The sequence below is a fragment of the Geospiza fortis genome, unplaced genomic scaffold, assembly GCF_000277835.1.
Source record: "Geospiza fortis unplaced genomic scaffold, GeoFor_1.0 scaffold215, whole genome shotgun sequence".
Lineage (NCBI taxonomy): Eukaryota > Metazoa > Chordata > Aves > Passeriformes > Thraupidae > Geospiza > Geospiza fortis.
Window position 1 is genome coordinate 155807 of NW_005054573.1, and position 26680 is coordinate 182486.

Sequence of the window (26680 nt, forward strand, 5' to 3'; positions counted from 1 at the left end):
AATCAGGTAAATTAGGGGGAAAAGGTAGGAAAAATTTCCTTCACTGAAGGGGTGGTCAGGCATGGAAACAGGTTTCCCAGGGTAATGGAGGAATAACTGTCTCTGGAAGGGTTCAAAGGTCGTGTAGATGTGGTGGTGAGAGACATGGGTTAGTGGTGGGCCTGGCAGTGATGGGTTAGTGGTTGGGCTTGATGATTTTTGAGGTCTTTTCCAACCTAAATAATTCTTTTGTTCTGTGAGTGGGACCCACATCAGTGGGGACAGGAGGTTGTCTTCTAAAGGTGGTGTAATAACCAAATTGGAAGATAATTGCTTTAAATAGAGATTTCAGGTGAAGTTTTGGAGTCACCATCGTGCCAGAGACCTTGGTGCATGTGTCCCACCTGGGATTTTTATACTGCTTCTCTCCTGTTGGGTGATCAGCTCTTGTTTTATGTGAGGAACCCTAGGAGAATTCATGGCACTTCTGGACAGAAGAGTGACCATCTCTCACCCTTAAAAAATGGGACTCAAGGGCAGAGCTGCACAAAATAGCTTTAGGGAAGCACTGGAACATAAAAGCCTCTCTCTCACATTAGCTACCAGCCTTGGAAAGCCTGGATACACTCTCCTACCATTAAGAGCAAGCATTCAACACGTCCTTCTACTCAGTTATGCAACATCACAAAATATCCAGGGGTCAGCCAGGCTGTTTTGTTGAGGGAAGTTACATATGTTTAACCTCCCTGGCTTTTGGCTGCATCACTGCACACCCTCAGAGTGCTCTTAATGGGGTTTTCCTCTGAACAGCATTGCACTGTAAATGGAGCAGCCCCATCCTTGCTGTCTGTGCAGAAATGAAGATGAAATGGTGCCTGATTTGGGTGCAGAGAAGCAGATTTATTTTTACATGTTCCATCATTTGCTTCGCTGGGCTCATGATGGATGCTTGGATGGCTCTGAGCTTGGTGTTCCCATGCCTAAATCCCATTATAAATTTGTGTTTATTTAGGTTCACAGATGCCCTCTCCAGAGTACATTGTTGATGTGGAGTCCATGGACATTTTCCCTGTTGGCTGGTGTGAAGCAAATGCTTATAACCTCACCCCACCACACAAAGCTGTTTGTAAGTACATGGAGACCTGAGCAGTGCAGATGAAATCAGGGATTTTTCTTAAAGTCTCTAATCCCATTTTTGACACTATCAACCTACTCAGGAGACCAATAACCAGGCTATTTACAGTACACAACCAAGTGTACACAACCAAGTGTGCTGCAATAAATCATAATAAATCTTAATTAGTGACCAGACTGGAATAACACAGTTTGTATTTTTCTCTGTGATCAGCCCCTCCAAAAATGGGGTTGTCTGTGCTGGGGAAGGCTGTTCCATGGTTTGGGATTGCAGAGGGGGTTGTGGGTTTGCAGAGGGGTTGTTGGTCAGTGGGGTTGTCAGAGGGAAACCAGGTTTTGTTTGTGCTGAGCCAGGTTCACTCAGGCAGCTAAGTGGATTAGGGCCAAAGACATCAAATTGAAAAAAAAAAAACCATAAAATGTCAGGTGGAATGGACTTACAGAGGCCATCCAGACGCCCCTTTCCAAAACAAGATCTGCTCCATCTAAATGGAGAAATAATTGCTGCCATTCTGTGATGGAATTTCTGCCCTTTCCCAGGGTATCTGTCCCTTATTTCACTGCCCTTGCCAGCTCAGAGATTTTCCTTGTGTTCAGTTTAAATTCCCCCACAGCACAATTAAGCCCACTGTGTTTTGTCCTGCCTCCAGTGCATATTAAGACAAATTTCTTTCCTTTCTATTTGCATTTGAAGGCAGTTCATGAGAACTCAGTGGCTTGGTGTTCTCCTGTTCCAACATATCCACTCTCAAGCCACCAGGTGAAAAAATGGCCTCATTGTTTATATTAATTAACATCTGAAAGGCAAATTTTTAAAATGTATCATCCCTTTCAAAGAGTTACATATGCTTAAGTTAAAAATCAGGCAGCCAGAGCCTAATTTAGGAGAATACTGCTATGGCAACATTATGCAGCCTTATCACAAGTTATTGCTGGGGATAAATTATGCTGGAGGTAATCATGCTTGTAAAATGTAATCTTATCCATATGTGTTTCTGTATGGAAAAATATTTGTGTTTTTACTTTAATTTTTTTTCTTTTATGCTGATCCCATAAAACACAATATTAGCATTCCAGAGGAAAGATTAAATGTATTATTACATCCTTAAAGTAGGTTTTAATGATGCAGTGACTTACTTAAAAAATACCAAGAAAAGATGGTGATAGTAATTAAGTACCATTTCATTGTGTTCAAAGTCGTTTTATAGTCAGTGCATTTACACAGCTTTTTATGCATTCTGGGTGTACTTAACAGGACAGAAGGGGACAAAAATATTTTTTCTTTTTTGCTTCATTTCTGCAGTGCGAAGGAAGAGGAGAATTGCAGTTGTGCAGCCAGAAAAACAGTAAGTTGTTTTGGGTTTTTTTTGTTATTTAAGGTGGTGTTTTCACAGGAATGCATCAGGTCTTCCAGGGGAGATAATACACAGCAGCTGTGTGGCTCCGTAACTACTGCTCAGATACTGCAGCACAGCCAGCAAGAGGATTCTTTTAAGCCTGAAATATTTGTTAGCATATTAGAAAGTCTCTGTAACAGCAATTTTTTGTTGGCTGGGGCTGCACAGCCCCTGTCTGATGGCCAGCAGGGGATGCTTAGGGAAGATGGACATATACCAGGAGGGCATTTCCCTGTCTAGCTCTTGCAGTTTGTAGAAACTTGAATTTAAGGGGTTTAAGGGAGGATATTTGGAGCCTGGAGGTCTAAAGCTGACACATCAGAATATATTTTTAGAGAAGGGGTGGATCTGGCTCCTTCATCTGCAATACCCTGGTCTGTGATCAGCCATGGGGAAGTGGAATTGTGTTGGAGGTGTTTCTGTTCCCCATCCCAGGCTGTTGCTGGTGTAGCTTTTGGTCCATCTTGGGGACTGGTTCTTTGTTCTTTCTAATGCTATTAAATACACCAAATACTCTATTAAATACACCCCATTTCTCTTAACAGGTTACCATCCACAGTGCCTGTTGAGAAAATACCTCATGACCTCTGCCCAGTTCCTCAGCTAGACACAACAGGTAAGGATCCTTATTTCAAAGAGTTCATGTCCTGTATGGAAGGGGAGGACCACAAAAAGGCAGTGAGTTCTCATAGGGGTGGGGACATGGAACCACATCCTCAGGGGGTGTAAGGGGGAGTGAACCCACCTGATGTACAGCGGGTGAGGGTCTGGTTCTCCACATGTCCTGCTGGGGCTATCAGAGTTCCCCTGGAGCTTGCCCATTCCAGATGTTGATATTAAGACAAGGCTAATGACTTACTCTGGTGGAGATGGGTGCAGGTTGTTAATTGACTCTGATGAAATTGGGTACAGCAGGACCTGATGGGTTCCCTCTCTTATGTCAGGACTGTGTGGTGTGGCTGCTGCTTCTGCTAAAGGCAAATTCCTCTTCCCTTTAGCAGTGGCAGGAGGCTCTGAGTGCAATATTTATCCAATTAATGGTGTGAACCAAGCAGCAGGGACAGGATTTAACTCACTTTATTTCAGCAGGCTGTGGGACACATATTGACATTGCAGCCAGCACCCCATTACAGTCAAATGGGGAGAACCAGGGTCCTTTTGGGTATGATAACCAAAAAAAAGTGGATAAGCACTTGGAAAGCCTGTGAACCACATCTGGAACTTCCCATTTCTCTCCATGTTCTATAGAAGAGCCCAGAGTAATTAGCCCAGACAAGGAAAACTGCTCTATAGACCCATGCTGGGTCAGGGAGTGGCACTGCAGGACTTGTGGGGTTGGACAGGAGCTGAAGAGGGGTTTCTAAGGCTCTTCACTGACAGAATGTTCTCCCTGAGCTGCCTCCCTGTCTGTGAGGCTCAGCTCATGCATCCCCTCCTGGCAGGTTGGTGAGGTGCTCGTGTCCCCCTGCACTGTGAGTTCTGGGAGAGCCCTGGCTCATGCCATGGATTAACTCCTTGCCCAGTCCTCCTTTCAGCAGGGTGTGCAGACAAATCAGTCACTGTCAAAACCACTTCTTTTTCCCATGCTGGATGGATTTGAATAGCAAAGATTTCCCTATCCTCTATGCCAGGGTAGAATTTTGTGCCTCCTTTATTCTCCTCCCCTTCCTCCCACATCCAGGAAGAAGTGTGGAAAATAGAAAAATAGAAACCTCCACAGGCACAGGAGGGTTTAATTTGCAGCCTTGGAAGAAGCTTGAATTGATGTAAAAATAAAGTACACAGACATTGAACAGAAAAATCATGAACTTACGTTTCTATAGTTATAAGTAAGAATATGCCTTAAGTGAGAAACTGTATTGATGAAAGGTTTATAATGTCAGGGTGTAATTGTATAGAATAAGCTTTGAGTTTAGAAGTTATAATAAAAGCATATGTGTGTACATGTGATTGTAACCCATTAGATGAAAGTATACACATTACAGTAGAAGTAAAGGTGATAAATTAGAAAAACAAAATAAACTTTGTAGGAGCTATCCATTAGACTTAGAAAGTTACATATATTATCTTGTAATGAAAAACTTGAGACCATTTTGAGCTACAGCTGACTACTTATTCTCTTAAATATCACAGCCTCTAAGACTAATGTTCATTTAAACAATAAATCGTTTTTAACCCAACTGTAGTCCCGTCCCTTCAATTAAAACAATGATAATAATAAAGAAATGCCCTTGATTTATGGTATAAAAGTGCTGCAGGCACCTCACTGCTGCTTTCTCGTTGCAGGCACCATCAATGGGAGGTACTGCTGCCCCCAGCTCTACATCAACCACCGCTGCTTCTCAGGTCCATACTTAAACAAAGGCAGGATTGCAGAGCTACCTCAGTCTGTGGGGCCTGGCAAGTGTGTGCTGGTCCTCAAGGAGGTATGGCCCAGCTCTCTTTTGGGGGATTTCAGGGGAAAGTATGAGTCATGGCTTGCCAGACCCAAAATTTGCGAACAATGCACTTTAAATTGTGCTGGAGTGGTTCCCATGAGGCAAAACTGCAAGCCAGGAAGAAGGGGCAGGTTTTGCATTGTGGGTTTGCATTGTGGGAGAGCTGATGTTTTTAAAACATCGGAGTTCTTTTGGTTGGAAGCACCTTCAGTGTGGGTTGCCATCAACACAGGAGCAAACAGCAGTGTCATGGAGACGTGGGCATCTCGTTTTGGAGATATAAACAGCTTCCCAAGGAGCAGGACAATGGCAGTGGCCCAGCACTGGTCTGTGTTACTTTGCAGAAAATATTCAAGCTTATTATGGCCATAAGCTCAAGCTCGTTCTGGCCATGGGAACCAGTTCCAAATTCTGGGAAGGGTGAAAAGAAGACATTCAGGGTGTTGCTGTACATGATTCCTGGTAGCTGTTGCTGAGATGAGAGAGGTGCCAGCAGCACAGAGAGCCATGGGCAGGATGGAGGTGAAAAATTGCAGCACAATTGAAGTTCCTGATGCTGCTCAGCCCTTTCTACCCAATGTCTTGTCCTTATCTCCACCACTGATGCAGTGAAGCATCATCCTGTTTGTGTACCCTTGAATCCCAAAGTTTTAGGTGAGTAACAAGTAACTCTTGTGCAGTTTAGTATTACCAAACTTATTTTTACAGCCTCGCTGTTCGTTATTCCCAGTGCCAGCACAAGTTTTCTGCTGGGACCACTGGTTTATTTTGGTTTCTTTCACTGGAAGAGGCAAGTGAGGTGGCAGTGCCTGTTGTTTGATGTCAGCTGCAAAGTTTGTCTCATTTCTGAAGTATTTTCTTGGACAACAAGTTGAAACCTGGAGCCAAATACAGTGGAGACATCAGCTACTGCCATCCAGCCATTGCACCTGGGCTGAAAAGTGATGACTGTAAGGTAGTTCTATGTAATAAAGGCTGACTTGAAGTTAAATTAAAATAAATACATTGTCAGCTTTAGTTTTAGTACTGGGGTCAGAATGTCTAAGAAGCACAAACAGTTCTTCATATGTGCCAAGAACTCCTCAGCAACATTGTACAATAAAACAAGGTGTCTTCTTAAGACTCCAGATGATCTATAACCCCTCATATTTTAGAGAAATGTGCTGTAAGGATTAATTAGCTTCATTGCTTACTGCTCTTGCTATTTTTAAGACACTTTGCTCTTTCTCTATTTAAAAAGAAAATGGACCCTGGCAAAAGATGCCTTTTAGATCCTTGATCATCTAATGAAAGAATCCCAGATAACTCTTCTGCTCTCCTCCATCCCACAGACACATCAGTATTCCAAGTTAAAAAAAAAAAAAACTGCTGCCCTGCTTTGAGGCCACCCTGGGATTTAGCATCTCTTGTTAGGTAGGAGTGTGGGATTATATCTCAGATAGAGGAGGGAAACTGGAGTTTTTCCTCATAAGAATGCTGATCATTGAGGTCTTGAATAGGAGAAAAGAGTTGTGATCATATTTTTAGCTGTACGTTGACAGTGAAAGTTAGGAAGGAACTTAGGAGTTTTCCTAAGAAAGCTTCATCCATCTCAAAACTTGAGACTGTTTCAAGGGGGATGGAGATGGGAAATGTGTGAGCACCAAAGAGCTGTCATGGGAAGAAAGGTGCTGAACTGCCCAGTGGCATCAGGCACACCAGATATACTCAAAAAAGAGCCCCTGTGCACATGAAAATACATGACATGGAGAACTTTATGAGCATCAGGTGCTTGTGAGGTAGGGCAGAGGCTTGTGATGGTGCTGCCTGATCATGTTCACTGGTGTGACTCCAACTCACTCAGCCCTGAAAATCCAAAGGTCAGCAGCATCAAAATAAAACTTCACTGATGGATAACAGCAAAGGCTGAGTTTGCCTAATCCCCCCCTGTGCTCCAAGGCACCCAAACCAATCCTGATGCAGAGGGCTGAAATTAAACCACCAAAATCTCTGACTGGTCACGCTCCAGCCAAAGGAAATTTGACCTGTCTGAGATGGTTGATGTAATTTTCCATCTCCAGAGAAAGTTGGAAACTGGTCTAGGTTTCTTCACTGGTTTTGTTTTAAATCACAGTTAATTTTTTTTCCAAAATTCTGTTTGTTTGCATTTAATAGAGTGCAATATGAAGTGATACTGTTGCTAGAAGGTACCGCTGTTTCTGTGATGATGGACCTTTGCTGTAGGGTAAAATGCCAAACCCAGTGACTCACTTGAGATACAAGAAGAGTAAAACCAAGAGGTTTTAAATTTTAAGACCAGAGGTTTTAATTTCTTTTTTTTTCCCCTTCCCTGAAAAGGAAATAATTGTTCTTACAAAACACTCATTTTTTTGAGCTGAGTGTAGAAGTGTACAGAGTCCTGCTGGTGACAAGCCAGCTTTGAGAAAAGTCCTGGCACTGTGGGTGCCTGTGCAGGGCTGGAGTTGATTAGGTGTCTGGGAGAACGCCCAGACAGGGCCACACTGGTATTGCAAGGTTGGTTTTTCTTTTCTTGCTCATTTCCCAGCTATTCTGACAACTCGTAAAAAGCACCATTTCACTGGTGAGGGGGGCAGGACAGCACTGCTGGTGGAAATTGGTCAGCAAGATGCTTTTTGCCCCAGATGTCCCACCAGCCAGCCAGGTGGGTGTAGAGGTGTGCAAGGAGAGCTTTCCCAACAAACTCCTGTACAGGGGATAAATAACTCCCTAGATATGCTGATCAAGGTCCCTGATGAGCTGTGAATGAGTGTGGCAGCTCCGCAGGCACTTGATGTTTTTGAAGACCCACTTCTGGCTTCCTGACACCAGGTGTCAGAGGCCAGTGCCCCTCAGTTTTTGTGTGCAAGAGATGTGGGTGAGCAGCTGGAAGGGCTCATTCAGAAACTGTCATTTTATAGTAATTTAAAATGGATTGTGTTGTGTAGGACCATAAAGATCATCCAGTGCCACCCCCTGCCATGGGCAGGGACACCTTCCACTATCCCAGGTTGCTCCAACCCCTGTCCAACCTGGCCTTGGACACTTCCAGGGATCCAGAGGCAGCCACAGCTTCTCTGGGCACCCTGTGCTGGGGCCTCTCCACCCTCACAGGAAAGAATTTCTTCCTCATATCCAGTCTAAATCTCTGTCAGTGTTTGGTGTCTCTAATTGGACTTTTTTGAAGAGTGGTTTGAGTTATGATTCCAAGGGCCCAATGATAAATTAAATTTTGCTTCCAGTAAATAACCTATCCAAGCAACTCCAGCCAGTGCCATTTTACAGAGTGCTCTGTAGCATTAAGTGAAGTCCTTGCCTGAAAATGATTAATCCTGTAGGGTTTTCAAAATGCTAACAAATCCTCAGGTTGCTGGATTTAGAAGGGGAAAAAACCAACCCAGAAAAAAACCAACCAAACAAACAGAAACACACTGGTCACTGCAGTATGACCTAGTTACTTTTTCGTTTCTGATGAACTCTGTTCAAGGTTGCTGGATAAACTTCATGTTCATCATACTGAAATAATTTTGCAGGCCCCCAAGGAATTAAGAACAGGCGTTAGGTAACGAGCTAAATTAGATGAAAACCAATCCAGATTCACTGTGGGATCACTCATGTGCATACAATGCAGAGTGTTCAAACACACGGTCTGGTGCTGTTAAGAGATTTGTTTTCCTTGTGTTTATCTCCCTATGCCAAGTGTAGGCTATTAAAGGTTGGATTTGCTGAGCCAATAGCAAGAATCATTTTTATTCTCAGTGACTTTGGATTAAAAGGATTGGCACATGTGTTCTCTTGTACAGAGTGGACACACACTGGGCTCCAGGCACACCTCCTGCAAACTCTTTTTGTGGAGACTTCATTGCTATTCTGTTAATACAGTCAAGGCACACAACTCTCAGGCTCTTAAGCACATTGCTGACCTCAAATGTGTGAATTTCCCCTTCAGTGTTCACTGTGTGGTGGTGCACGTGACCTGTACCTGGTTGTGCCTTCAGAACTATTTGTGTTTTCATTTTTTTATTAAACTGGTGCATAATGGGTGCAGTCTGTGGAATCTGTGTTGGGTGAGAGGGTCTGTCATTAAGACAAAATCACTGGTTAGCAGATTTTTGGGATTAAACAGCAGCATTTAATGCAGTTACCTTTTCATACTCAGGTGTTACCTATAATATGGCAACAATGATCTATTCTGAGACCCCTCATCCTTGTATCCAGCACTTAACCTGTGCAACCAGGACAGAAACAAGCACCTGCAAGCTGCTCCCGCCTGTGCAGCACCTGTGTGGTCAAGGACTGCTTTTAAAGCCATCATTGTTGTTGGTTTTATCTCCCCATAGGTTCTCAGCATGGTGATCAATGCAGCTTACAAGCCAGGGAGTGTTTTACGAGAACTGCAGCTTGTGGAAGACCCTCAGTGGAATTTCCAGGAGGAAACACTTAAAGCCAAGTAAGCTTTCAATGTGTGTTCTTTTATTTGGGAGGTTTCAGAAAAGAAACTGACTGGGGGAAAAAAAAAGATAAGAAAAAGGTTTTTATCTATTGTGAGAGTTTTACTTTTTTAATTATCGTTTTGCTTCATTGAATTATTTGACTCATTCCATAGCAACTTCAGAAATGAAATATTCACCTGAACAGTTCATTTCTATTGTCTTTCTCCAAGCAGCCATCCAGTTTTTGATGAAGTCAAGTCCTGAGTTTTATGATAAGCTGTTCTTATAAGCTTGGCTATTACTGAATGAACTAAATTCCTGGCTTTCTAGATGGAGGAGTATGGCTGCTTTTAAATTAGAGCCTGTCAGGGTAATGCAGAAAAAACTGGTGAGAATGAATGGCACCAGAAAAAGTTCAAACAAATTAGCAGGGACACATTTTTTAACAGGAGTGTGATTAGGGCAAAGTAGTAACAGATCAGAGATTCAGGTCAAGATTTGATGCCTTTCTAGAATATATTCTTCAATTCTCTTTTAAACAGCACCAAAGAATACTGAATTCATCCTTCCAGCATTAAAATCTACCTGTTTATGTCTTCTTTATGTAATGGGCACTATACTTAGGTTGTATTTCAACAATTGTTGCCTCTCTGAAAGAGAAGAGTGTTGCCTCCAGAGTCCTTCTGAAGAATAATTCTTCCCACTTGAAGATGGATCTCAATAAATATTTCTTTGAAGAAAGCTTTCTTTATTAACTAATGGTCACCTTGACTTTTTAAGTACTGTAGTTAAATGCAGTGAGTCTCACCCTTTGTACTGAACTCTGTAACTCCTTTTCAAAGAAAAGCAATTTTCTCTTGGTTATTTGATATGAAGAGCTGCCAAACACAGTGCTATTGATGGCTGCTGTATTTGCTCTTTGCTCATGCAGATATTGCAGAGTTCATGTTTCCTCTGGTTGAGGGAGGGAGTTGAGGAACTTCTACTATGTTTACACTTAAACTGCTTTCCTGTAAGGAGGATTGCAAACTGAAATGAAAATCTACTAAAAACATCCTATTTTTAATTTGCTGCTTTCACCCATGTGGAGTGTCGGGCTTTTGTGTTTGCTGTGGATGGAAGTCTAAAAGTCAACTTTGTGCATGCAGATTTTCATTTAAAACAGGTCTTTGTCCATGACCTGGTTTTCATTGATTCCAGGATCTCACATCTTGTGCTGCAAATATCAGATAATTCACTCCTGCAGGTACTTAGCAGTTGTGAAATCAAGTTGTAATGCTCTAATATTACTTGACGCCCTCTCCTGCAAAGAACTGAGCTTACAGGCAGTTTTCCTGTTAGCAGTATCCTGAGTAGGATTTTGTTGGGGTTTCCCCTTTGAATGTGGGGATCTGCCTTGTGCAAAAGCAGAAATACCTATTTCTTAAGGCTGCTGCAATCCATATTTCTAATGGGAGACAGCCTGGGAAATGTTTAACTGACCATCCATGGTAGTATTTTACGTTGGCCCACCAGTCACAGTCCATGTTTGTGTTCCTGTGTGCTGGCTGCCCCAGCAGGCATCCACCTCACTCTCCAGGGAGTCAGGCAGCATCTTTCAACTTTATTAAGCCACAGAGTGGATGATCACAGGCTCAGAGCCCCGACAGCAAATTTTGAAGTGCTTTCTGAGAGCAGCCATGGATTCTCCTCCAGTGTGGCATTGCCCTCTGGCTCCTGAGGAGACAAAGCTCATGGGGCTGGACAGCGCCTGGTTCCTGCAGCTCTCTGGCTTCTGGGACTGATCTATTCACAGAGCAGTGCTTGGTGGTGGTGCCAGCTTGCCTGTGGGTAGTTTGAGTACTTTTAAGAGTGGATGGTGGAGGATTGACATGCCCCAACACTGTCTGGCTACCCTAGGACTTCCACTTTTTTTCCTTTTTAGTTTGCTTGAGTTGCTCCATCCCAAAGTTTTAATTGCATTAGGTTGTTCAGGAGCAAAAAAGAAAATACAGTCATGAAACCAGATGCTGTGGAACATTCAGACAGCACGTGACGCCTTCCACCAGGAGTGACAGTGCTCCAGAATGTTAAACAGAGACCTCTAATGAGAAACACAGGTCTGCAATGAGCAACTTCCAGCTCCATGGGCTCTGGATGGTGCCTGTTGCTAAGGCTGACAGCTCCAGAGGCAGCTGTGGTGGGACACATTGTGTCACCTCCTTTCTGATGTGGACTGGCACCTCCTTGGATCTTGGCAGTGCTGTTTGTCTGCAGTGCCTGCAGTAGGGTAGAGCAAAGGGATTGGTGAAGAGAAAGCTGCTTTTCCCACTGTTCCAAATGCCAGGTTTTGCACTGCCAGGAATGCATTATCTCAGTCCTGGGGCAGCCTGTGTTTAGTTCACTCTGCTGCCGTGAGTGACCACTGTGGAATCAGTTAGGCTCACCTTGCAAAGAAGATAAAACAATTTAGATTGTCCAGAGAGATGTGTTTGCAGGGTGTGATGGCAGCTGCTTCCCATCAGCACTGCTGGCTCCATCTGAGAAGAGTCAAACCTGATTTATTGGTGATGATGAGTTAGAAATGTCAGGTTTGATCCTCCTGGGTTCCCATGAGGGCCAGTTGAAGCTGTTGGCATTAACCCTTATAGTTTTGATGCTCTTAAGTGCAGTGCCTACATCTTGATTTGCCTTCCCAATTTTACATAAAATGCTTAAGGGACTTTATGCTTTTCGAGGGTTTTCATTTCCAAGGGCTGATAATGGGGCTGTTTGGATTTACCCATTTTTGCAGGGCTTTGGACATAAACAAAAGCAGTGTGTGCACAAAGTTGTCTCCTGGGTCTTGTCTGAAGCCCAGTTGATCAAAGTAATAAAGATGAGTATTCCTAGACTCCTTCATTAAATGAAATCCTGAGAGCTGCTCAAATCCAGTAGCTGAACTCTAGGAATATTTACCCCTATGCCAGACATCATTGCTTATTTATGAGGCAGCATTTCAAAGAAAGCCTTTTCACTGCAGCTGCTTTAGAGGACTGCCTTTAACTTGTGATAGGTGAGGTGTTTGAAATCTTCTTTGCCTCAGCCTTTGCTAGTGAGGGTTTGCTCTCAGGCTTCCCAGAGCCCTGATCCTGTTTGAGGGAGTGAAGTGCTACCCAGAGTAGGTGGAAAAGAAGCTAAAAACCCCGTGAGCAAACTGGATGTGCACAAGTGCATGGAAGCAGTTGGGATGCAGCCAGCTCTGCCTGGGAGAACTGGCCAATGTCATTGCAAGGCCACTCGCTGGCGTGTTTGGAAGTTGATGAGGATGAGGGAAGAATCCTAATTTTGGAAAAAGGCAATTATCACACCCCTCCTTAGGAAGGACAAGAAGGAGGATCCAAGTAACTATACGCTGTCAGTTCAGTTTTCCTGGAAAGGTTATTAGCCAAATCCTCTTGGAAGCCTTTTCTGAGAACATGCAGGACCAGTAGGGGACTGGCAAGAAGCAGAGGGCGAGTTGTGCCTGATGTGATGAGGTAACTGGTTTGGGGTTGAGGAAGAAACAGTGGAAATTAATTTATGTTCATTTTGAGCAAGGCTTTACAAGCCAGGATCAGTGGAATGATTTAAACCTTTTATTTCTGTAATCAGGAGACTTAATGAGACAAGGCCTTACAACCAGAGCATTCAAGTGCCCTTTCTGAATCCTGTGTTCAGGAGTACAAAATGCCACAGGAAGATTAAATAGCTTTGAAGGAAGTTAACTCCTTATGTTTGGCAGACTTTAAGGTAGACAGACAAAATAGAAATTTCTTACAAAGAATAGAAAGGAGTTTTCAGTCCCCCAAAAGGAAATTGAGACTTTTTAGTTGCTCAAATTAGTCTCAAGAATTGTCAGAACACCTTAGAATGAGACTTTTGAAAATGAGGTTCTCAATGTTCTTGCTTTTTGAAGTTTTTCAGCAAAATACTTTCTGTGTCATCACACAGCAGTCCCTAACTGGAGTTCTGGAAGGCACTATGTTCTCATGAGCCTCTAATCTATTTTAGGGAGCTTCAACAGAAGAATTCTATTGCAAAGTGCTGTTCATTTAATATTTTTGCTCATGGATCAGCAAGTGTATTTTTCATGGAAATAGTTCCAGCCTTAAGGTTTTCTCTGAGTTTGGGATCTGAGGGCAGAAAAGGGGGAAGGGGAAAGAAAGACTCTTTTGGTTTTAGCTGGAATTTTTTTTTTAAAAAGAACAGTGATTTCTAAGAAAAACAAAAATATTATCCTTGACACAGCAATTTTCCAAGTCTCCAGTGCTGCCATGCTGTGCATGTAGATACTTGCTGCTTGCAAGTGGTTGAGGAGGTAGGAGCCCTGCTATAAAAACATAAATAGGAGCATCAGTAGTTGGTAACTTTTTGAGAGATGCTAATGGAAAAGGTTTTCTGACAAAGGAGCTCCTACTACATGGCTGTCCTAGAAACGGCTCAGATTACATTTGCTGGTGCTTGTGTTAAAAATCTTTAGTATGTGAGGAATATGGAAAATATTAGGAGAACCTGGTTTATAGTTGAAAGAGGTGCTGCCAAGACCAAAATGATGTAAAAAATATTGCTGTGGCCAGTGCTAACACCTTGGGTTATTGAGACTGATTGCTGCAGTCATGGAGGTCTCCATTTTGCCATCCTCTCTGTTAATTAAAATGTGTGTTGCATTCAAAGCAGACCATGAAATCAGTCAGTTGTTCATTTTCCTGGTTTCATCTTTTCCTTTCAGCAGGCGCTGTAGTACAATGGGTCCTTCCTGGGCAGCCAAACACAATAGGAAGCACACAGTTAGAAAAAGTCAGCCATCCTTGAACAATACCCATCAGGCAGCTTTCTTAGCTTATAAGAAAGAAGATCAAGAAGCAATTTGATTAGAGTGCTTTCGCAGGGAAACAAAACCAGATGCAGTCTTTTCATCCTAGTGCTGAAAGTCAGAACAAGGACAAATAAATGTGAGTTAAATTCAGATGCATCCAGACATAAAATGAGGTGTAGGTACAGGTGCTCCCTGTGCCATGATTCTTCCAGTGGGGAGACCCTCGAGGCTGGTGCTTGTCTGGAAGTGATGTTTTAGTCCAAGCAGAGTTATTTGGGTCCAGGTGAAAGCAGCGCAGTGAAATCTCTGAGAGCAGACTCACTGACCAAACAATCGAGGCTGTTGTTAAACTTCATGGTTCCTGGAGAAGTAATAAGAGCAGGAGTCTTTTCAAACACATTGAAAAGAAATATAAAACTTGTATAAGCAGATGCATTTAAATGCCTGTGGCATTTAGTGGTTTTGGTGTATCAGGTATTGCCAAACCCTGCTCAGCCAGCCTGCCTTTGCAGCAGTTTCATAGGGAAGCTGGGATCATAACAGTGCTCTGCACCTGAAAGGAACGTTTTCCCTCTTACATCATCTGTCCAGGTCTTTAAGGGTGTGTGAAAAGGTGGCTCATGAAGTCATTCATGCATTCAGGTGAATGAATCCAGGATTGTCCTGGCACCAGAAGGGGTATCAGAGCCTGCCACCTTGCAGCAATGCTCATTCAGGTTTTATGCTGAGGTGATAATTTGGATTGCGACCTGAGCATTGTTGGACTGGGCTGTTCTCAGACCCAAGTTTCATTTGGGTTTCCCCTTTATAACACTTCATGTGCCACAGTTTCAAATCCTTTTCCTACACCCCTTTGTTTCAGAAAGAGCTGTCTGAATGTTTTAACTCTCTGGTCATATCTTTTTTTTACCACCTCCTCTTCCTCTCCCATATCTATCAGCAGCTGCTAGGAAACTGCGGATCTTAATACACTGACAAATGCTTTGTTTCATTTTTCCTGGTGACTGTATCTTTCTCTTTCCTTGCCTTCCATCCAGTAATCTTTCTTCCACTGTTGTTCCCTCTTTTTCTTTTGTTATGTGTTGCTTTTCCCTCCTCTGAGCACATTTGTAATGCCAGCACTGGGCTCTGGCACGGTTGTTTTTCGTGTTGCATTCCTCAGGATACGTAAGAGATGTTTTAAAAACCTTATCTTACTGTTTACAACAGCTTGCTGCTGCTGTTTAATAAATTACAGGGATAATTGGTTTTCCAGGGTTCACATCTACAATGTAGTACAGCAGGGATGTAACTGTATCTTTCTCAGCCATTTATCACTCAGAAACACTTCATATGAAACACTGAAATAAATTTTTTAGTGGCATAGCAAATTTAAGACAAACCTTTCATTGCAGGTTTCTGCTCCAAGCATTCCCTGCAGGAATCAGCTTTTAGGGCCTGTTGCTGCAGCCCTGTTAAATAACTCCAGAGACTCCTGATGATTTCCTCAGGTTTTGTGGTGCCCATGTCTCAGAGTGGTGAAGTCATCTGGTCCCGGGGTGGCAGAGATTGTTGTTGCACACAGATAATTCTTCACAATGAGTGTGTCCTGATAGCCACAGCTGGCACCATGAGTCTTGGGGATTGCTGGGAGCTGGAACATGATATTGGGAGCAGGAAAGATGGCAGTGGAGAAAACCAAAAGTGCGCTGGGGCTTTGAGAGGGCGGTGACCAGAAAGCTCTGCAAGGTATATAAGCATCTGATCATGGGTCAATACATGAAGAGACACTGCATCCCTCTCCCCAAACCTTTGCATCAGTTCACAGTAAGGGCTTGCTGTCCTGTGTAGTATCATCCTCACCAAGCCTACTGAGATTTTTTTCCTTCTCTTGCCATATCTACAGATATATCCAGTGTGCACATAGATTCCTTCCCAAATCATGTCCACACCTTCAATTTATTCCACCCTTTCCTTCTTTGAGTCCATCTGAAATGGAGCCACTAAAAAAAGCAGACCTGTTCTGTCTGCATTCTCAAGAGAGTCACTCCCAAAAGTCCCTGGGGAGGATCTCTCCCTGGCAGAGGAAGGTCTGGTCTGCAGCACCACAGGATTTTGCTGGATGGGTGATGTGGGATCCTGTACTCCTCCCTAGGTACAGGGGGAAGACGTACAGGGCGACCGTGAAGATCGTGCGCACGTCGGACCAGGTGGCAGATTTCTGCAGGAGGGTCTGTGCCAAGCTCGAGTGCTGCCCCAACCTCTTCAGCCCTGTGCTGGTGGCTGAAGTCTGCCCCGAGAACTGCTCCATCCACACCAAAACCAAGTACAGTGAGTATTGGGAAAATGCCTCTTGGTGCTGGCTGGGAACCAGAGAAGTAGGAGATGGTGTGTGGTGAAGAGCAGGAGTTATTTAATCCTGAGGCCACCACAGGTTCCCTTAAAATAATGTGCCAGGAAACTGTCCCTCTCACTCCATCCTGATACATCTGTTTGGTGGTGTGTAGTGAAGAACAGGAGTTGTGTGATATGTTAATACAATGAGGATTCATCTCATCTAAGAGCACTTATTTAATCCTGAAGCCACCACAGGTTCCCTTAGAATCCTCTAGTAGAAAACTGTCCCTCTCACTGCATCCTAATACATCTGTTTGAACGTCATCAGTTTTTGGAAGTCTTGAATTTTCTTCATATCTAAAGTTAGCACAAGGAGCGCGTAAAAGAAACCTGCAGTGGGAAGCTGAGATTTTAACTTGCTACGTCTGAGACAGCTTTGTTAGGTGAGATGAATTCTTCTTGTAAAGAGTTTCTGACATACACACCAGCACAGGCCAGAACCACAGTGCTGAGGTGGAAGGTTTGAACGCTGACTCTCAGTGTGTTTGATATTTAAACGTGATCCTGCCTGTTCAGGAAGGCTGTTAAGTGTTCAGAGCTTTTTGTTGTCAATATTACTGGTATTACTAGCTTTTAAACAGGTCAGGAAAGTGGAAGTGAATGTTGTCCTTCTTCCACAAAGGTTGCAAAAAGCAGTATAATTGATCTAAAGCAATTCTCTTCAGTTTGGTGCCAGTAGAAGGAGGAACACATTCAGGGGGATACTGAGATCCCTGGGGATGGGTTTCTGTAGAAATCTCCACCTGAGCTGGAGTCCTGGCTCCCACTGGTAGCAAATGGAGAGCTGGAGGAGCTCCAGCTGAGGTTGTCCCATCTCAAAGTTGATGGTTTATGTGACTGGTTGAATTTTTCCTCAAAACTCCATTGATTTGCTGAAAGGCTCATTTCAGTTATGAACTTTGCCATGCATGCCAAGGGCCATTTTAGTTGTCCTGGGATACCCTTGCTGGTCAAGGACAGTGTCTTTCATCCCTAGTGTGTCAAAAGGCATTTAATACAAACATTTAATGTAAGGTCAGAGGATTCTCACATCCTTAATTTCAACCTGGACCACAAAATAGTTAAAAGTAATAAAAACCCATTCCTTTGTACATGACTGAGGCTAGCTGGCCCTCTCCCCTCTCTGCTGAAAACTTTAGCAACTTTACCTCACACAGAACTGCATTGGATCAAATCTGGAAACTGCTCAGCTCTGCCTAAACACGTTGTTAAATTCTGAAGTCTTCATTCATCGTCAATAAATCTGGATACATAAGAGCTGTAACACTCTCTGCTAGTCCAACATGACCTATTTATGCTGTACTTTTTTTTTTTTTCCAAATCAATGTATTTTAAAGTTTAAATTGCACTTAGAATACAGTCCTGAAACTGTAGCAAGGAGCAAGCCAAGGTTCCCTTCTTTGGATGGTTAAAGTTTTTAATGGACATTGTGCTTCTTTTCTCCAGCTTATTATTATGGGAAGAGGAAAAAAATCATTAAGCCACCAATTGGGGAAAATAACAACATGAAAAGTGGCCATGTCAAGCCAGCCAGACGCAGAAAGAGGCGGAAATCCATCTTTGTGCAGAAGAAAAGGAGATCATCAGCTGTGGATTCCAATGCTGCAGGCTCTGCAGAGGTTTGTGTCACACTGGATAAATCAGCAAAAACCCCTTGGTGCCTTCTGCATTTTCCTTTTGTGGGGCTTCTCAGCACACCTGAACACTTCCAGTTTCTATTTTGGATCCTTCCTTGCTGCTCTGTTCTTCTAAGATCAGACTGGTTTTATTGGGGCACTTTGGGGATTTTAACCTTGGCCATTTCAGAGGTAGCAAGCAGATTTTTTTGCTCCCACCTTTCCAATGCTCACTGGCTGACGTGCTCTAATATCTCTTCTATTTCATTTCCTTCCTTAAAAGCAGGCAGATGAGTCTGTTGGATGCTTTGCACAGCATTTAGCAGAGTGAAGGAGCTCTGTGATCCATGTCTAAGATCTCCAGATATTGTAATAAATAATAATAGCTCATAGCCATTGTGATTTCAAGGAATTTTATATATTTTTTTAACTATTCCTAATATTTTTGGCTCACAACATCGAGCCTTAGCATACAAGCAAATGGTTTGTGTCCCAAATACATGGAATTTGAGGGCTCAGTCTTTCCAGTCTGCTGTGTGATACAACAGGTTCTGAGCCTCAGCAAAGATTCATGTCCAAATTAAACCTGGAATAGACTTAGCTCTGTATGGGCTGTTTTCTGAGGGCTTTTCCCATGGTAGCAATAACAGAGCTCATGTGTGGTTTCACTTCCTCAGCTCAGTGCCGGTGATTGCTGCTTTGTGCAATGTGAAATAAAATTGGTTTACTTAAATTTGCTGCACTTCAGCTAGAGTAGGTTATTTTATTCAGCTTTCAGTTGATTGCCTGCATCTTCATGGCTTGGTCCTCATTTAGGTGTAGTTCTGCTTCATTTCCTTAGATTATACCTGCTTCAAAGGAACTTAAACTTATGTTAAGCCTAAATCAACCATTAGCCAAGTTTTTCAGCCTTTCAGCCAATACAACTAGCTTTTTAAATTGCTCTTTCACTCAAGACCTGAGCATATGGCTTTGAGTGCCTGCTCACACTTGGATCAGAGATAAGCTGTCAAAGCCATTTGGGCAGGTTATATATATATAAAGTTCAAAATGCACAGTTTCCATCAGTTGGTGAGTGTTTGTAAAGCCCTGTGTGACAGAAATAACAAGAATCTGATATAATACTTCAAATGGAACTTAGGGCTTCACCTCCAGCAGTTCAGTGTTGGGCTGAAAGCAGGGAAATCTGGGTGAAATCTTCTGTCCCGAGTTTGGCAGAAATATCACTAAAAGAGTGCTATCTTGAACATCTAGACCTTTTCAAAAGGCATCAACATTTCCCTTTTTTCAGGAACAATAACTCCCTAACCAGTTTGAAGCAATGTGAAAGTTTGAAGTCAAGTTTCTGATTTTACTTTATCTCAGTCAACCTGAATTTAATTGTATGCTCTTAGTATTTTCCGTTTCTCCTCCTGCACATCTGCAGCGTCACAGGTTTTGAGATACCAGCCCGGGATAGGAACATTTCATGCCAGATGAGTCATTGCTGTTGACCTTTAGTAAAAACCTTTGCTGGGTTCAGGATGTCCCCAGCAGGCTGCAGGGTCCAGATAGCTCAGTCCTCTCTGGGACAGACTGTCGGAGTTCCCAAGCAGTTCTCAGCCACGGGCAACCTTAGCAAGCTTAAGTGAGATCAGCTCTTTTAATAATTTTGTGATTCAGTGATTTTCAGCTCATTATGTTTTCAGCCCTTCAGCTTGTTAGGCGCCTAGGCAGGCAGACACAGGGAGAGAGAGGAGAAGGCTGTTTGGAGTTCCACAGTGATGTCTTTATTGAGTCTTCTGAGAAGGGTTCCAGTGACAGCTCTTCTACCAGAACAAGGCTAAAACAGCCCTTTATATAGGGTACAGGGGGATCAGAAATGGTCCAATGGCAAGGGTTAAAGGAGAGTGATCTGTAGGGTTACTGAGGGGTTCCAAAAGGCAGAAGAGGGGCCTCTAGCCTATTCACCACAACTTGGCATTTCCTTCTTTAGGCTTCTGCATGACACGGGGCCCTTGCGGACCCAGGGCCTGCTACACTTTAGTTGAGAAGAGAAAAAGAATTTCCTGCCTTTTTTTCTTCTGCATTTTGTAACAAACCTAAATGTAGGGCTAATGCCCTTAGCGCTGTAACGAAAACTAGATAATTCAGCTAAAATAAATGTTAGCCCGGACCAGCACGGCCATGGGCGTGCAGTCTGCCCCCATCCATGCCTTTGGATCTGCTGCTGTGTCCATCTCCCAGGTGCTGTTTGAAATAAACACGGGCAGGAGACTTTTCTCCTTTTTAATGCCTTTATTAAAAGTGATCAGCTCAGGTGGGGAGAACCAACGGGTCGCGCTCATGCCACCGCTGCTCCGAGTAGTGATTCGGAGGAGGAGAAGAGTGAAGCTTTGTCCACTGGTCTGTGGGCAGAGCTGGGGGTTCCATCCTCACCAGAACATCGGGAAATCCCTTGTGTGTTTTTTGGCTTGACCTTCAGGGTCCTACCTCTAGCCGAGGTCCTCCTTGGCTAGGACGAGGGGCAAAAAATGGTCTCAGCATCTCTGCAGGCTCTGGACTTTGTTCCTCACGTCCAGACATCACTTTGATCTCTTAATTCTGTGTTGGCTTGTTGTTTTTGGAGTCTTTTTGGTAAGTTTGGTGGGGTGGCTTTCCCATGGCATGTTGGCTCTGAGGTCATTTGCATGCCCTCCGATGTCCCCTCCTTTCACTGTTCAAGAAAGGTCATCCACCTGGCAGCAGGCAGGGTGGTACTGACAAAAAGGGGAATTCTTAACAATAGGGAGTTAATGACCAACTCTTAACAGTGATTGCAACATGAAGTGAACGAAGATCTCTCCTCTGCTAGCAACCAGCTCAACTTGTAACTCCGCAACCTTTTAAAAAAATGGGCAGCCTTTTTTTTACTCATAACACTGTTTGTGCGTGCAGGAGAGCGAGGAGGAAGAGGCGGATGCGATGGAGGACGAGACGGGCAGCGAGGAGACGAGCTCAGAGCTGCGCGATGACCAGACGGACACGTCCTCAGCCGAGGTGCCCTCTGCCCGGCCCCGCAGAGCCGTCACCCTGCGCGCCAGCACCGAGCCGGACAGGCCCCCTGCCCCCGAGAGAGCCCGCCGCAGCCGCAGGACCCAGCCCCACTCCTGCAGCGAGGCGGACAAGGGCACGCCAGCCAAGGAGGTGAGTGTGTGTTTCATAGCACAGTTCCTCCTAAATGAACCTTCAGTGCTGAAATAAACACGAGCAGGAGACCTTTCTCCTTTCTAATGCCTTTATTAAAAGTGATCAGCTCAGATGGGGAGAACCGACGGGTGCCGCTGCTCCCAGGAGTGACTCGGAGGAGGAGGAAGAGTGCAACTTTGTCCACCGGTCTCTGGGCAGAGCTGGGGGTTCCATCCTCACCAGACCATCGGGAAATTCCCTTGCTTTTCGGTTCAATATTCAAGGTCCTCTGTCTAGCTGACATCCTTTAGGTTAGGGTGAGGGGTAAAAAGGCCTTGGCAGATACTAGATTCTGTTCCTCACGTCTAGTCATCACTTTGATTCGTCAGTTTTGGGTTGGCTCGTTGTTTTAGTGGTTTTTGGCTGCGTTTGGTGAGGGGTCTCTCCTGTTGCATGCTGGATCCAATGTCATTTGCATGTTGACTCAATGTCCCTTCCCCTCCACCGTCTGGGTGCCATCCTCCAGGAAGCAGCAGGATGTCACTTGACAAAAGGAGGAATTCTTAACCATCAATGACAGGTAGTTAACAAAAACAATCGCTGATTACAATAACAGTTAGAACTCCACCCTGGCAGCAGCTGGCCCAACCTATGAACTCTGCAACCTTTTAAACAAAAGCTTTTTCTACTCATAACAAGTGCCAAACTTTGCTGCTCTGAGGAGGGCAGCCCTGCCCTGGTTCTCCACTGTTGGACATCCCTCTGGCTGTCCTGGATGGCTCGAGCCCCTGCCAGGGGGCTCAGAGACCTTGGCACAGAGCCCAAGACACCTGTGCCTTTGATTTTGACCCATGGAAAAACTTACCAAACTTATATAAGGATCTGCAAGCCACAAAAGTTTAAGTAGAATGATAGTTTGTCACAGGGTGAAAAGTAGAATTTTGGGGTTTTTAGAATGGTGTCCCAATATGGAGGAATTTGGGCGTGCCTTGTCCTTCTTTCTTCTTCCTAGCCTCCATCTTCTGGGTGATGCTGGCACTTTTGGATTGATTTAAGGTAGAAACTCACTGTCTAACATAGGTGATAGGTATTGGGAAATTACTGTAAATGAAGTACACGTAGTTTTTAGCGTAAAAAGACAACACCGCCCTGAAGGCGGTCAGTGTGCCACTGCCTGACCTGCTGGATGGACCTCAGCAGGTCAGGGAAAGAATGTTACAGATTACAAAGAATAAACAACCTTGAAAACCAGAACAGAAGAATCCTGACTCCTTCTTTGGTTGCTGGGCTGGGAAAGGAGACTCTCTTAAGACATCTTGGGGTCATCCTGACCACAGAGACTCCGAGACTCCACAGGAGGTAGTTTGCTTTATGATGTCACCCTTGAGCCAAGAATGACACAAGAACAGGCAAGAGACCCAATTGCAAGAGGAGAAAAGGAGGCCTTATTAGAAAGGATTCTTCAGTTCTGAAGAATACATTCCACTGATACAATACATTCCACTTGATTGGCTAGTTAATAAAAAAACACCTTTCTCACACACCGTCCTTGTGAAGAACAGGGAAACAAAGTGGAAAAACACCACCTGCAGATTGTTTGTACTAACAAGTTATCACATTCTTACAACTCCCTAAAAATTCTCACAAGCCACTGGGAGAAACGATTGCCATTTCTCTCTCCCTGACCAGCTGGCATCCACATGATGAAAACCTTTCTTTGTTATTTTTTCCCTTACAGGAAGTTAAGCAAGAAGAGGAAGAGAAGCTCATTCTGGACAGTAACCCACTGGAGTGGACTGTGACTGATGTCGTGAGGTTTATTAAACTCACCGACTGTGCACCCCTTGCCAAAATATTTCAGGAGCAGGTAGAAGTCCTTTTGTCATTTGTCCCTTTGTGTCTGTGGTGCCTGTTCATGTTACAGGACATCCCACCTTGCTGGCTGGGCCTGGGGCTTTGGTACAGAGACTATGACCGGACTTCAGGTCCATCAGGCCAAGTTATAACACCAATTTTGGCAAGGCATGAAAACCCCTGGAAACTTGAGTCAGAGCCTTGCCAGATCCTCAGAGAGTCCAGAAACTCAACAGCCTTGTGAAAAACCCTTGTGGAAAGCAGGAGCTTTAGTCCTTTCATGCCAAGGTCCACAGTGCCATACTGATGTCCCATAGGTAGGAACCTCAGTGTAAATACCATGGTTAAATATCATGGTTACCTGGTACACTCTAGGCTTTCTCCAGGCCACATGGGTTCCACCCTGTTCTAAAATACTGGCCTGAGAAGCAGAAAAGTGCTGCTTGAAGCCCAAACTGGCCGTCTAAATTTTGCCATTAACACCTAGATGTCCAAAGTGTGTAGACACCTAATTCCTCACTACGTTCCTCTGAAGATCTGCCAGTCAGGCCTTGGATGACCTAAATTTAGGAGATGCCAGTCTTCTCCCCATTAAGCAGATAGGTTTGCAGGAGCAGAAGCCAGTGCACTTCATCTCAAGCCAGTGTGAGTGTGTACAATTTATGTGGAAAGAGCCATTCCTTGGCAAATGAGTCGCAGCCACTGCCGAGGGTAAAGGGCAGCACTAACGAGCCGTAGTTAGGAAGAAACAAGCATAGTTAATTAGTCAGTGGTGTGGCCAGCTGCTCATTGAACTGTCTCTGATTCTTCACCACGGATGACTCCAGCTGCTGTGGCTGGGAGAAGGTGGAGGGTGAGTCTGGAGCAAGTGAAACTCCCCAGAGCAGGATGGTGCAGTTGCTGTGTCACAGCGAGCTCCAACCATTTGTTAACCAGCCTGGAGCAACGCCAGGGCTAGGAAGCCAACCCTGTCTCTCCTTTGCCAGAGAGTTTTACAGTGGCTTGAATCAAACATAGATGATTGGAGCTTTTCCTTGTGAAGCCCTGGTGCAATGGTCTGTGCCATCAACCTTCAGTGGAGGATGGACTGAGCTGTGGACAGTCTGATCAAAGCAGCACTTCAGGTGTCTAAATCCTCCTTCTGAATCCTCCTTCAGCCTCATCAGGGCTGTCCTGTGGAGTTTATGTTGGCTGTGAGTTGCTGTGCATAGACTCTGATCCTCCCTGAAGGGTTAAAAACAGTTTTGTGGTCTGATCATCTCTGTCTGTTAAAGAATAAAGAGAACTTGAGCTCTTTTATTAAGAAGAGGATCATGAAGCCAACAGAGGTTCCCAATGAAATTGCTCATCCGGGGTACCGGTTCATGGAGTTTGGTGCATAGTTATGCTTGGGGGAAAGACATGACCTGCAGAGGTCCTTTCCAGCCTACACCATTCTGGGATTGTGGAACATTAGAGATTGCAAGGGCTTTGGGTGGTCCAGGCCCCTGTCTTGGTCATGCAGCAGTGGAACAAGGCAGGTCCTGGGTGTACCTGGGTACCGGGCATGGAGCGAGGCAGACATAAACCTGTGCTGAGCAAATCCTGGCCAGATGAGGGAGGGAAAGGGGCTGACTTGGCAGTGGAACACCATCAGTTTCTCCATTCAGCTCCCTCCTGTGTCTCCTGGTGTCTCTCTGCAGCCTGTCCCCTGTTTCAGTTCCTCAGGCATAAAATGGACTGATCAGATCTCTGTGGACACTGCAGAGGTTCTTCAGGTGATCCCTCATTTCAGCAGCTGGGAGGCTTTTCCCAAGCTGGGGGTTAAGGTGAGAACCTATGAAGAGACACTAGACAACTACTGAAAAATCGTGTTGTATCTCAGGGAAAGGAGATGGGCAGTATCAAAGTGGGAGAAAAAAGCAGAGGATAAAAGAACTTAATTTTTAGGGCAAACTGCCCTTCTTGTTGCTCCAAACTTGCTTATGCGTTCTGCCCTCCAGAGTCCTCAAACAAACCCATTTTCCCTGTTTCTTTCCCCAGGACATCGATGGCCAGGCCCTCCTGTTGCTGACTCTGCCCACGGTGCAGGAGTGCATGGAGCTGAAGCTGGGCCCAGCCATCAAACTGTGCCACCAGATCGAGAGAGTAAAAGTTGCTTTCTATGCACAATATGCCAACTGACTGCACTTCTGCATTCCTTCCTCTCCTCCTCCTTGTTCCCTCTCTTTTTTACCATTTCAGCTTGTTCAAGGGGTTTTCTTCCCCCATATCCTTTTCTTTTCTGGGAACAAGTGGAATTGGAAGCACTGGGAGCAATCCGTAGGGGGAAAAAAAACAAACACAAGAAGAAACGAGCTACAAATGGAACTAACTTTTCTGTACTTGTAAAGCACATGGCAAGACTGCTGGCATCTCCTCATGAGCCTCTCCAACCCATTGCCCAGTGGTGCAAGGCCAGCATGGATCAGGTGATTTGTCACCAAACCAAACCTACCAGTGGCAGACACATTCCCAAGGAGAAGGGTCAGACATTTCCAGGTGGTCATGGTTTGTCTAGGACAATTTCTGGACATGAACATTTCTTTCAGACAGCTCTGGCACTCTTCTTTCATATTGAAATGTAAGTCATTATTTGTAGGATTACCTGGGGTTTAACTGCAAGTTTGATCTTGGTGATCTTGCAGTGATTTTTTTTTTCCTTCCACCTCTCTGGTTTTACAAAAGGAAAAAGTGTTACACCAGGCATATAATGGTTATTCCTGACTGAATTTTGAAAGGGGACTCAACCCATGGTCTCTGTGATGCCAGACAAAATTGCAGTGGACTGACAGGGGTGACACAAGACCTGGTGGGGCAGCAGCACACCCTGAGCCACGCTGGCTCTGCACAATCAGCTGAATATGTCTGTGATGGGATCTGTACAGTGCTCCATTCTTTACAGGAACATGAAGGCTTTCATAGTCAAAATCTTAACTCCAAGTCAGTTTAAAGGCCTGTCTTTGAGCCATAAGGTGACAGCAGACTGGGATCAGGGACTCCTGCTGACCCCTGTGCTCAGAAGAGCCTACTGACCAACACCAGGCTGCAGCTGCTGCATTCTCCTTCACTGGTTTCCTTCTTAAATTCTTTGGAGAAGAGGGAGGACCTTCAGATAGAAATACATCCAGATCTTGCCCAGAGGGTGTTTTAGGCAAGAAGCATTGACTCTGCCATGCATCACTTGGGAATTCCTGGCTTACCTTTCAGCAAGTTTCCTGATTTGTCCCTGAGGAATGGGATTGGTGCAACTGCTGCAGGCTGGACCAGGTGCTGAGACTTCATCAGAAATGTTCTTACATGGGAGATGAACAGGACTGGATCTGTTCTCAGCTGTTGCTTTGTTCTGATGGTCTTCTTCACGTTTTAATTGTTTCAAGGCAGTATTAGTTGCCTCTGCATCAAATGCTGGGGTTTTGTTCTTCAGAAATCCAGAAAAAGGGTTCTGTAGTGGGGCAGATGTTAAAAAACTGGG

At 44.4% G+C, this 26680-nt stretch overlaps 1 protein-coding gene across 1 annotated transcript in view; it reads left to right on the forward strand.

Annotated features, from left to right (window-relative positions):
• SFMBT2 (Scm like with four mbt domains 2) overlaps positions 1-26654 on the forward strand; it is a 111280-nt gene extending 84626 nt beyond the window's left edge. Inside the window, exons 12-21 of the mRNA XM_005429747.2 lie at positions 992-1105; positions 2417-2459; positions 3056-3126; positions 4797-4936; positions 9286-9395; positions 16329-16504; positions 18017-18189; positions 21103-21351; positions 23072-23200; positions 25210-26654. Of these exons, the coding sequence (XP_005429804.1) occupies positions 992-1105; positions 2417-2459; positions 3056-3126; positions 4797-4936; positions 9286-9395; positions 16329-16504; positions 18017-18189; positions 21103-21351; positions 23072-23200; positions 25210-25350 (1346 nt within the window). The 3' untranslated portion in view covers positions 25351-26654. The remainder of the gene's footprint in view (positions 1-991; positions 1106-2416; positions 2460-3055; positions 3127-4796; positions 4937-9285; positions 9396-16328; positions 16505-18016; positions 18190-21102; positions 21352-23071; positions 23201-25209) is intronic.
• The last annotated feature ends 26 nt before the right edge of the window (positions 26655-26680 follow it).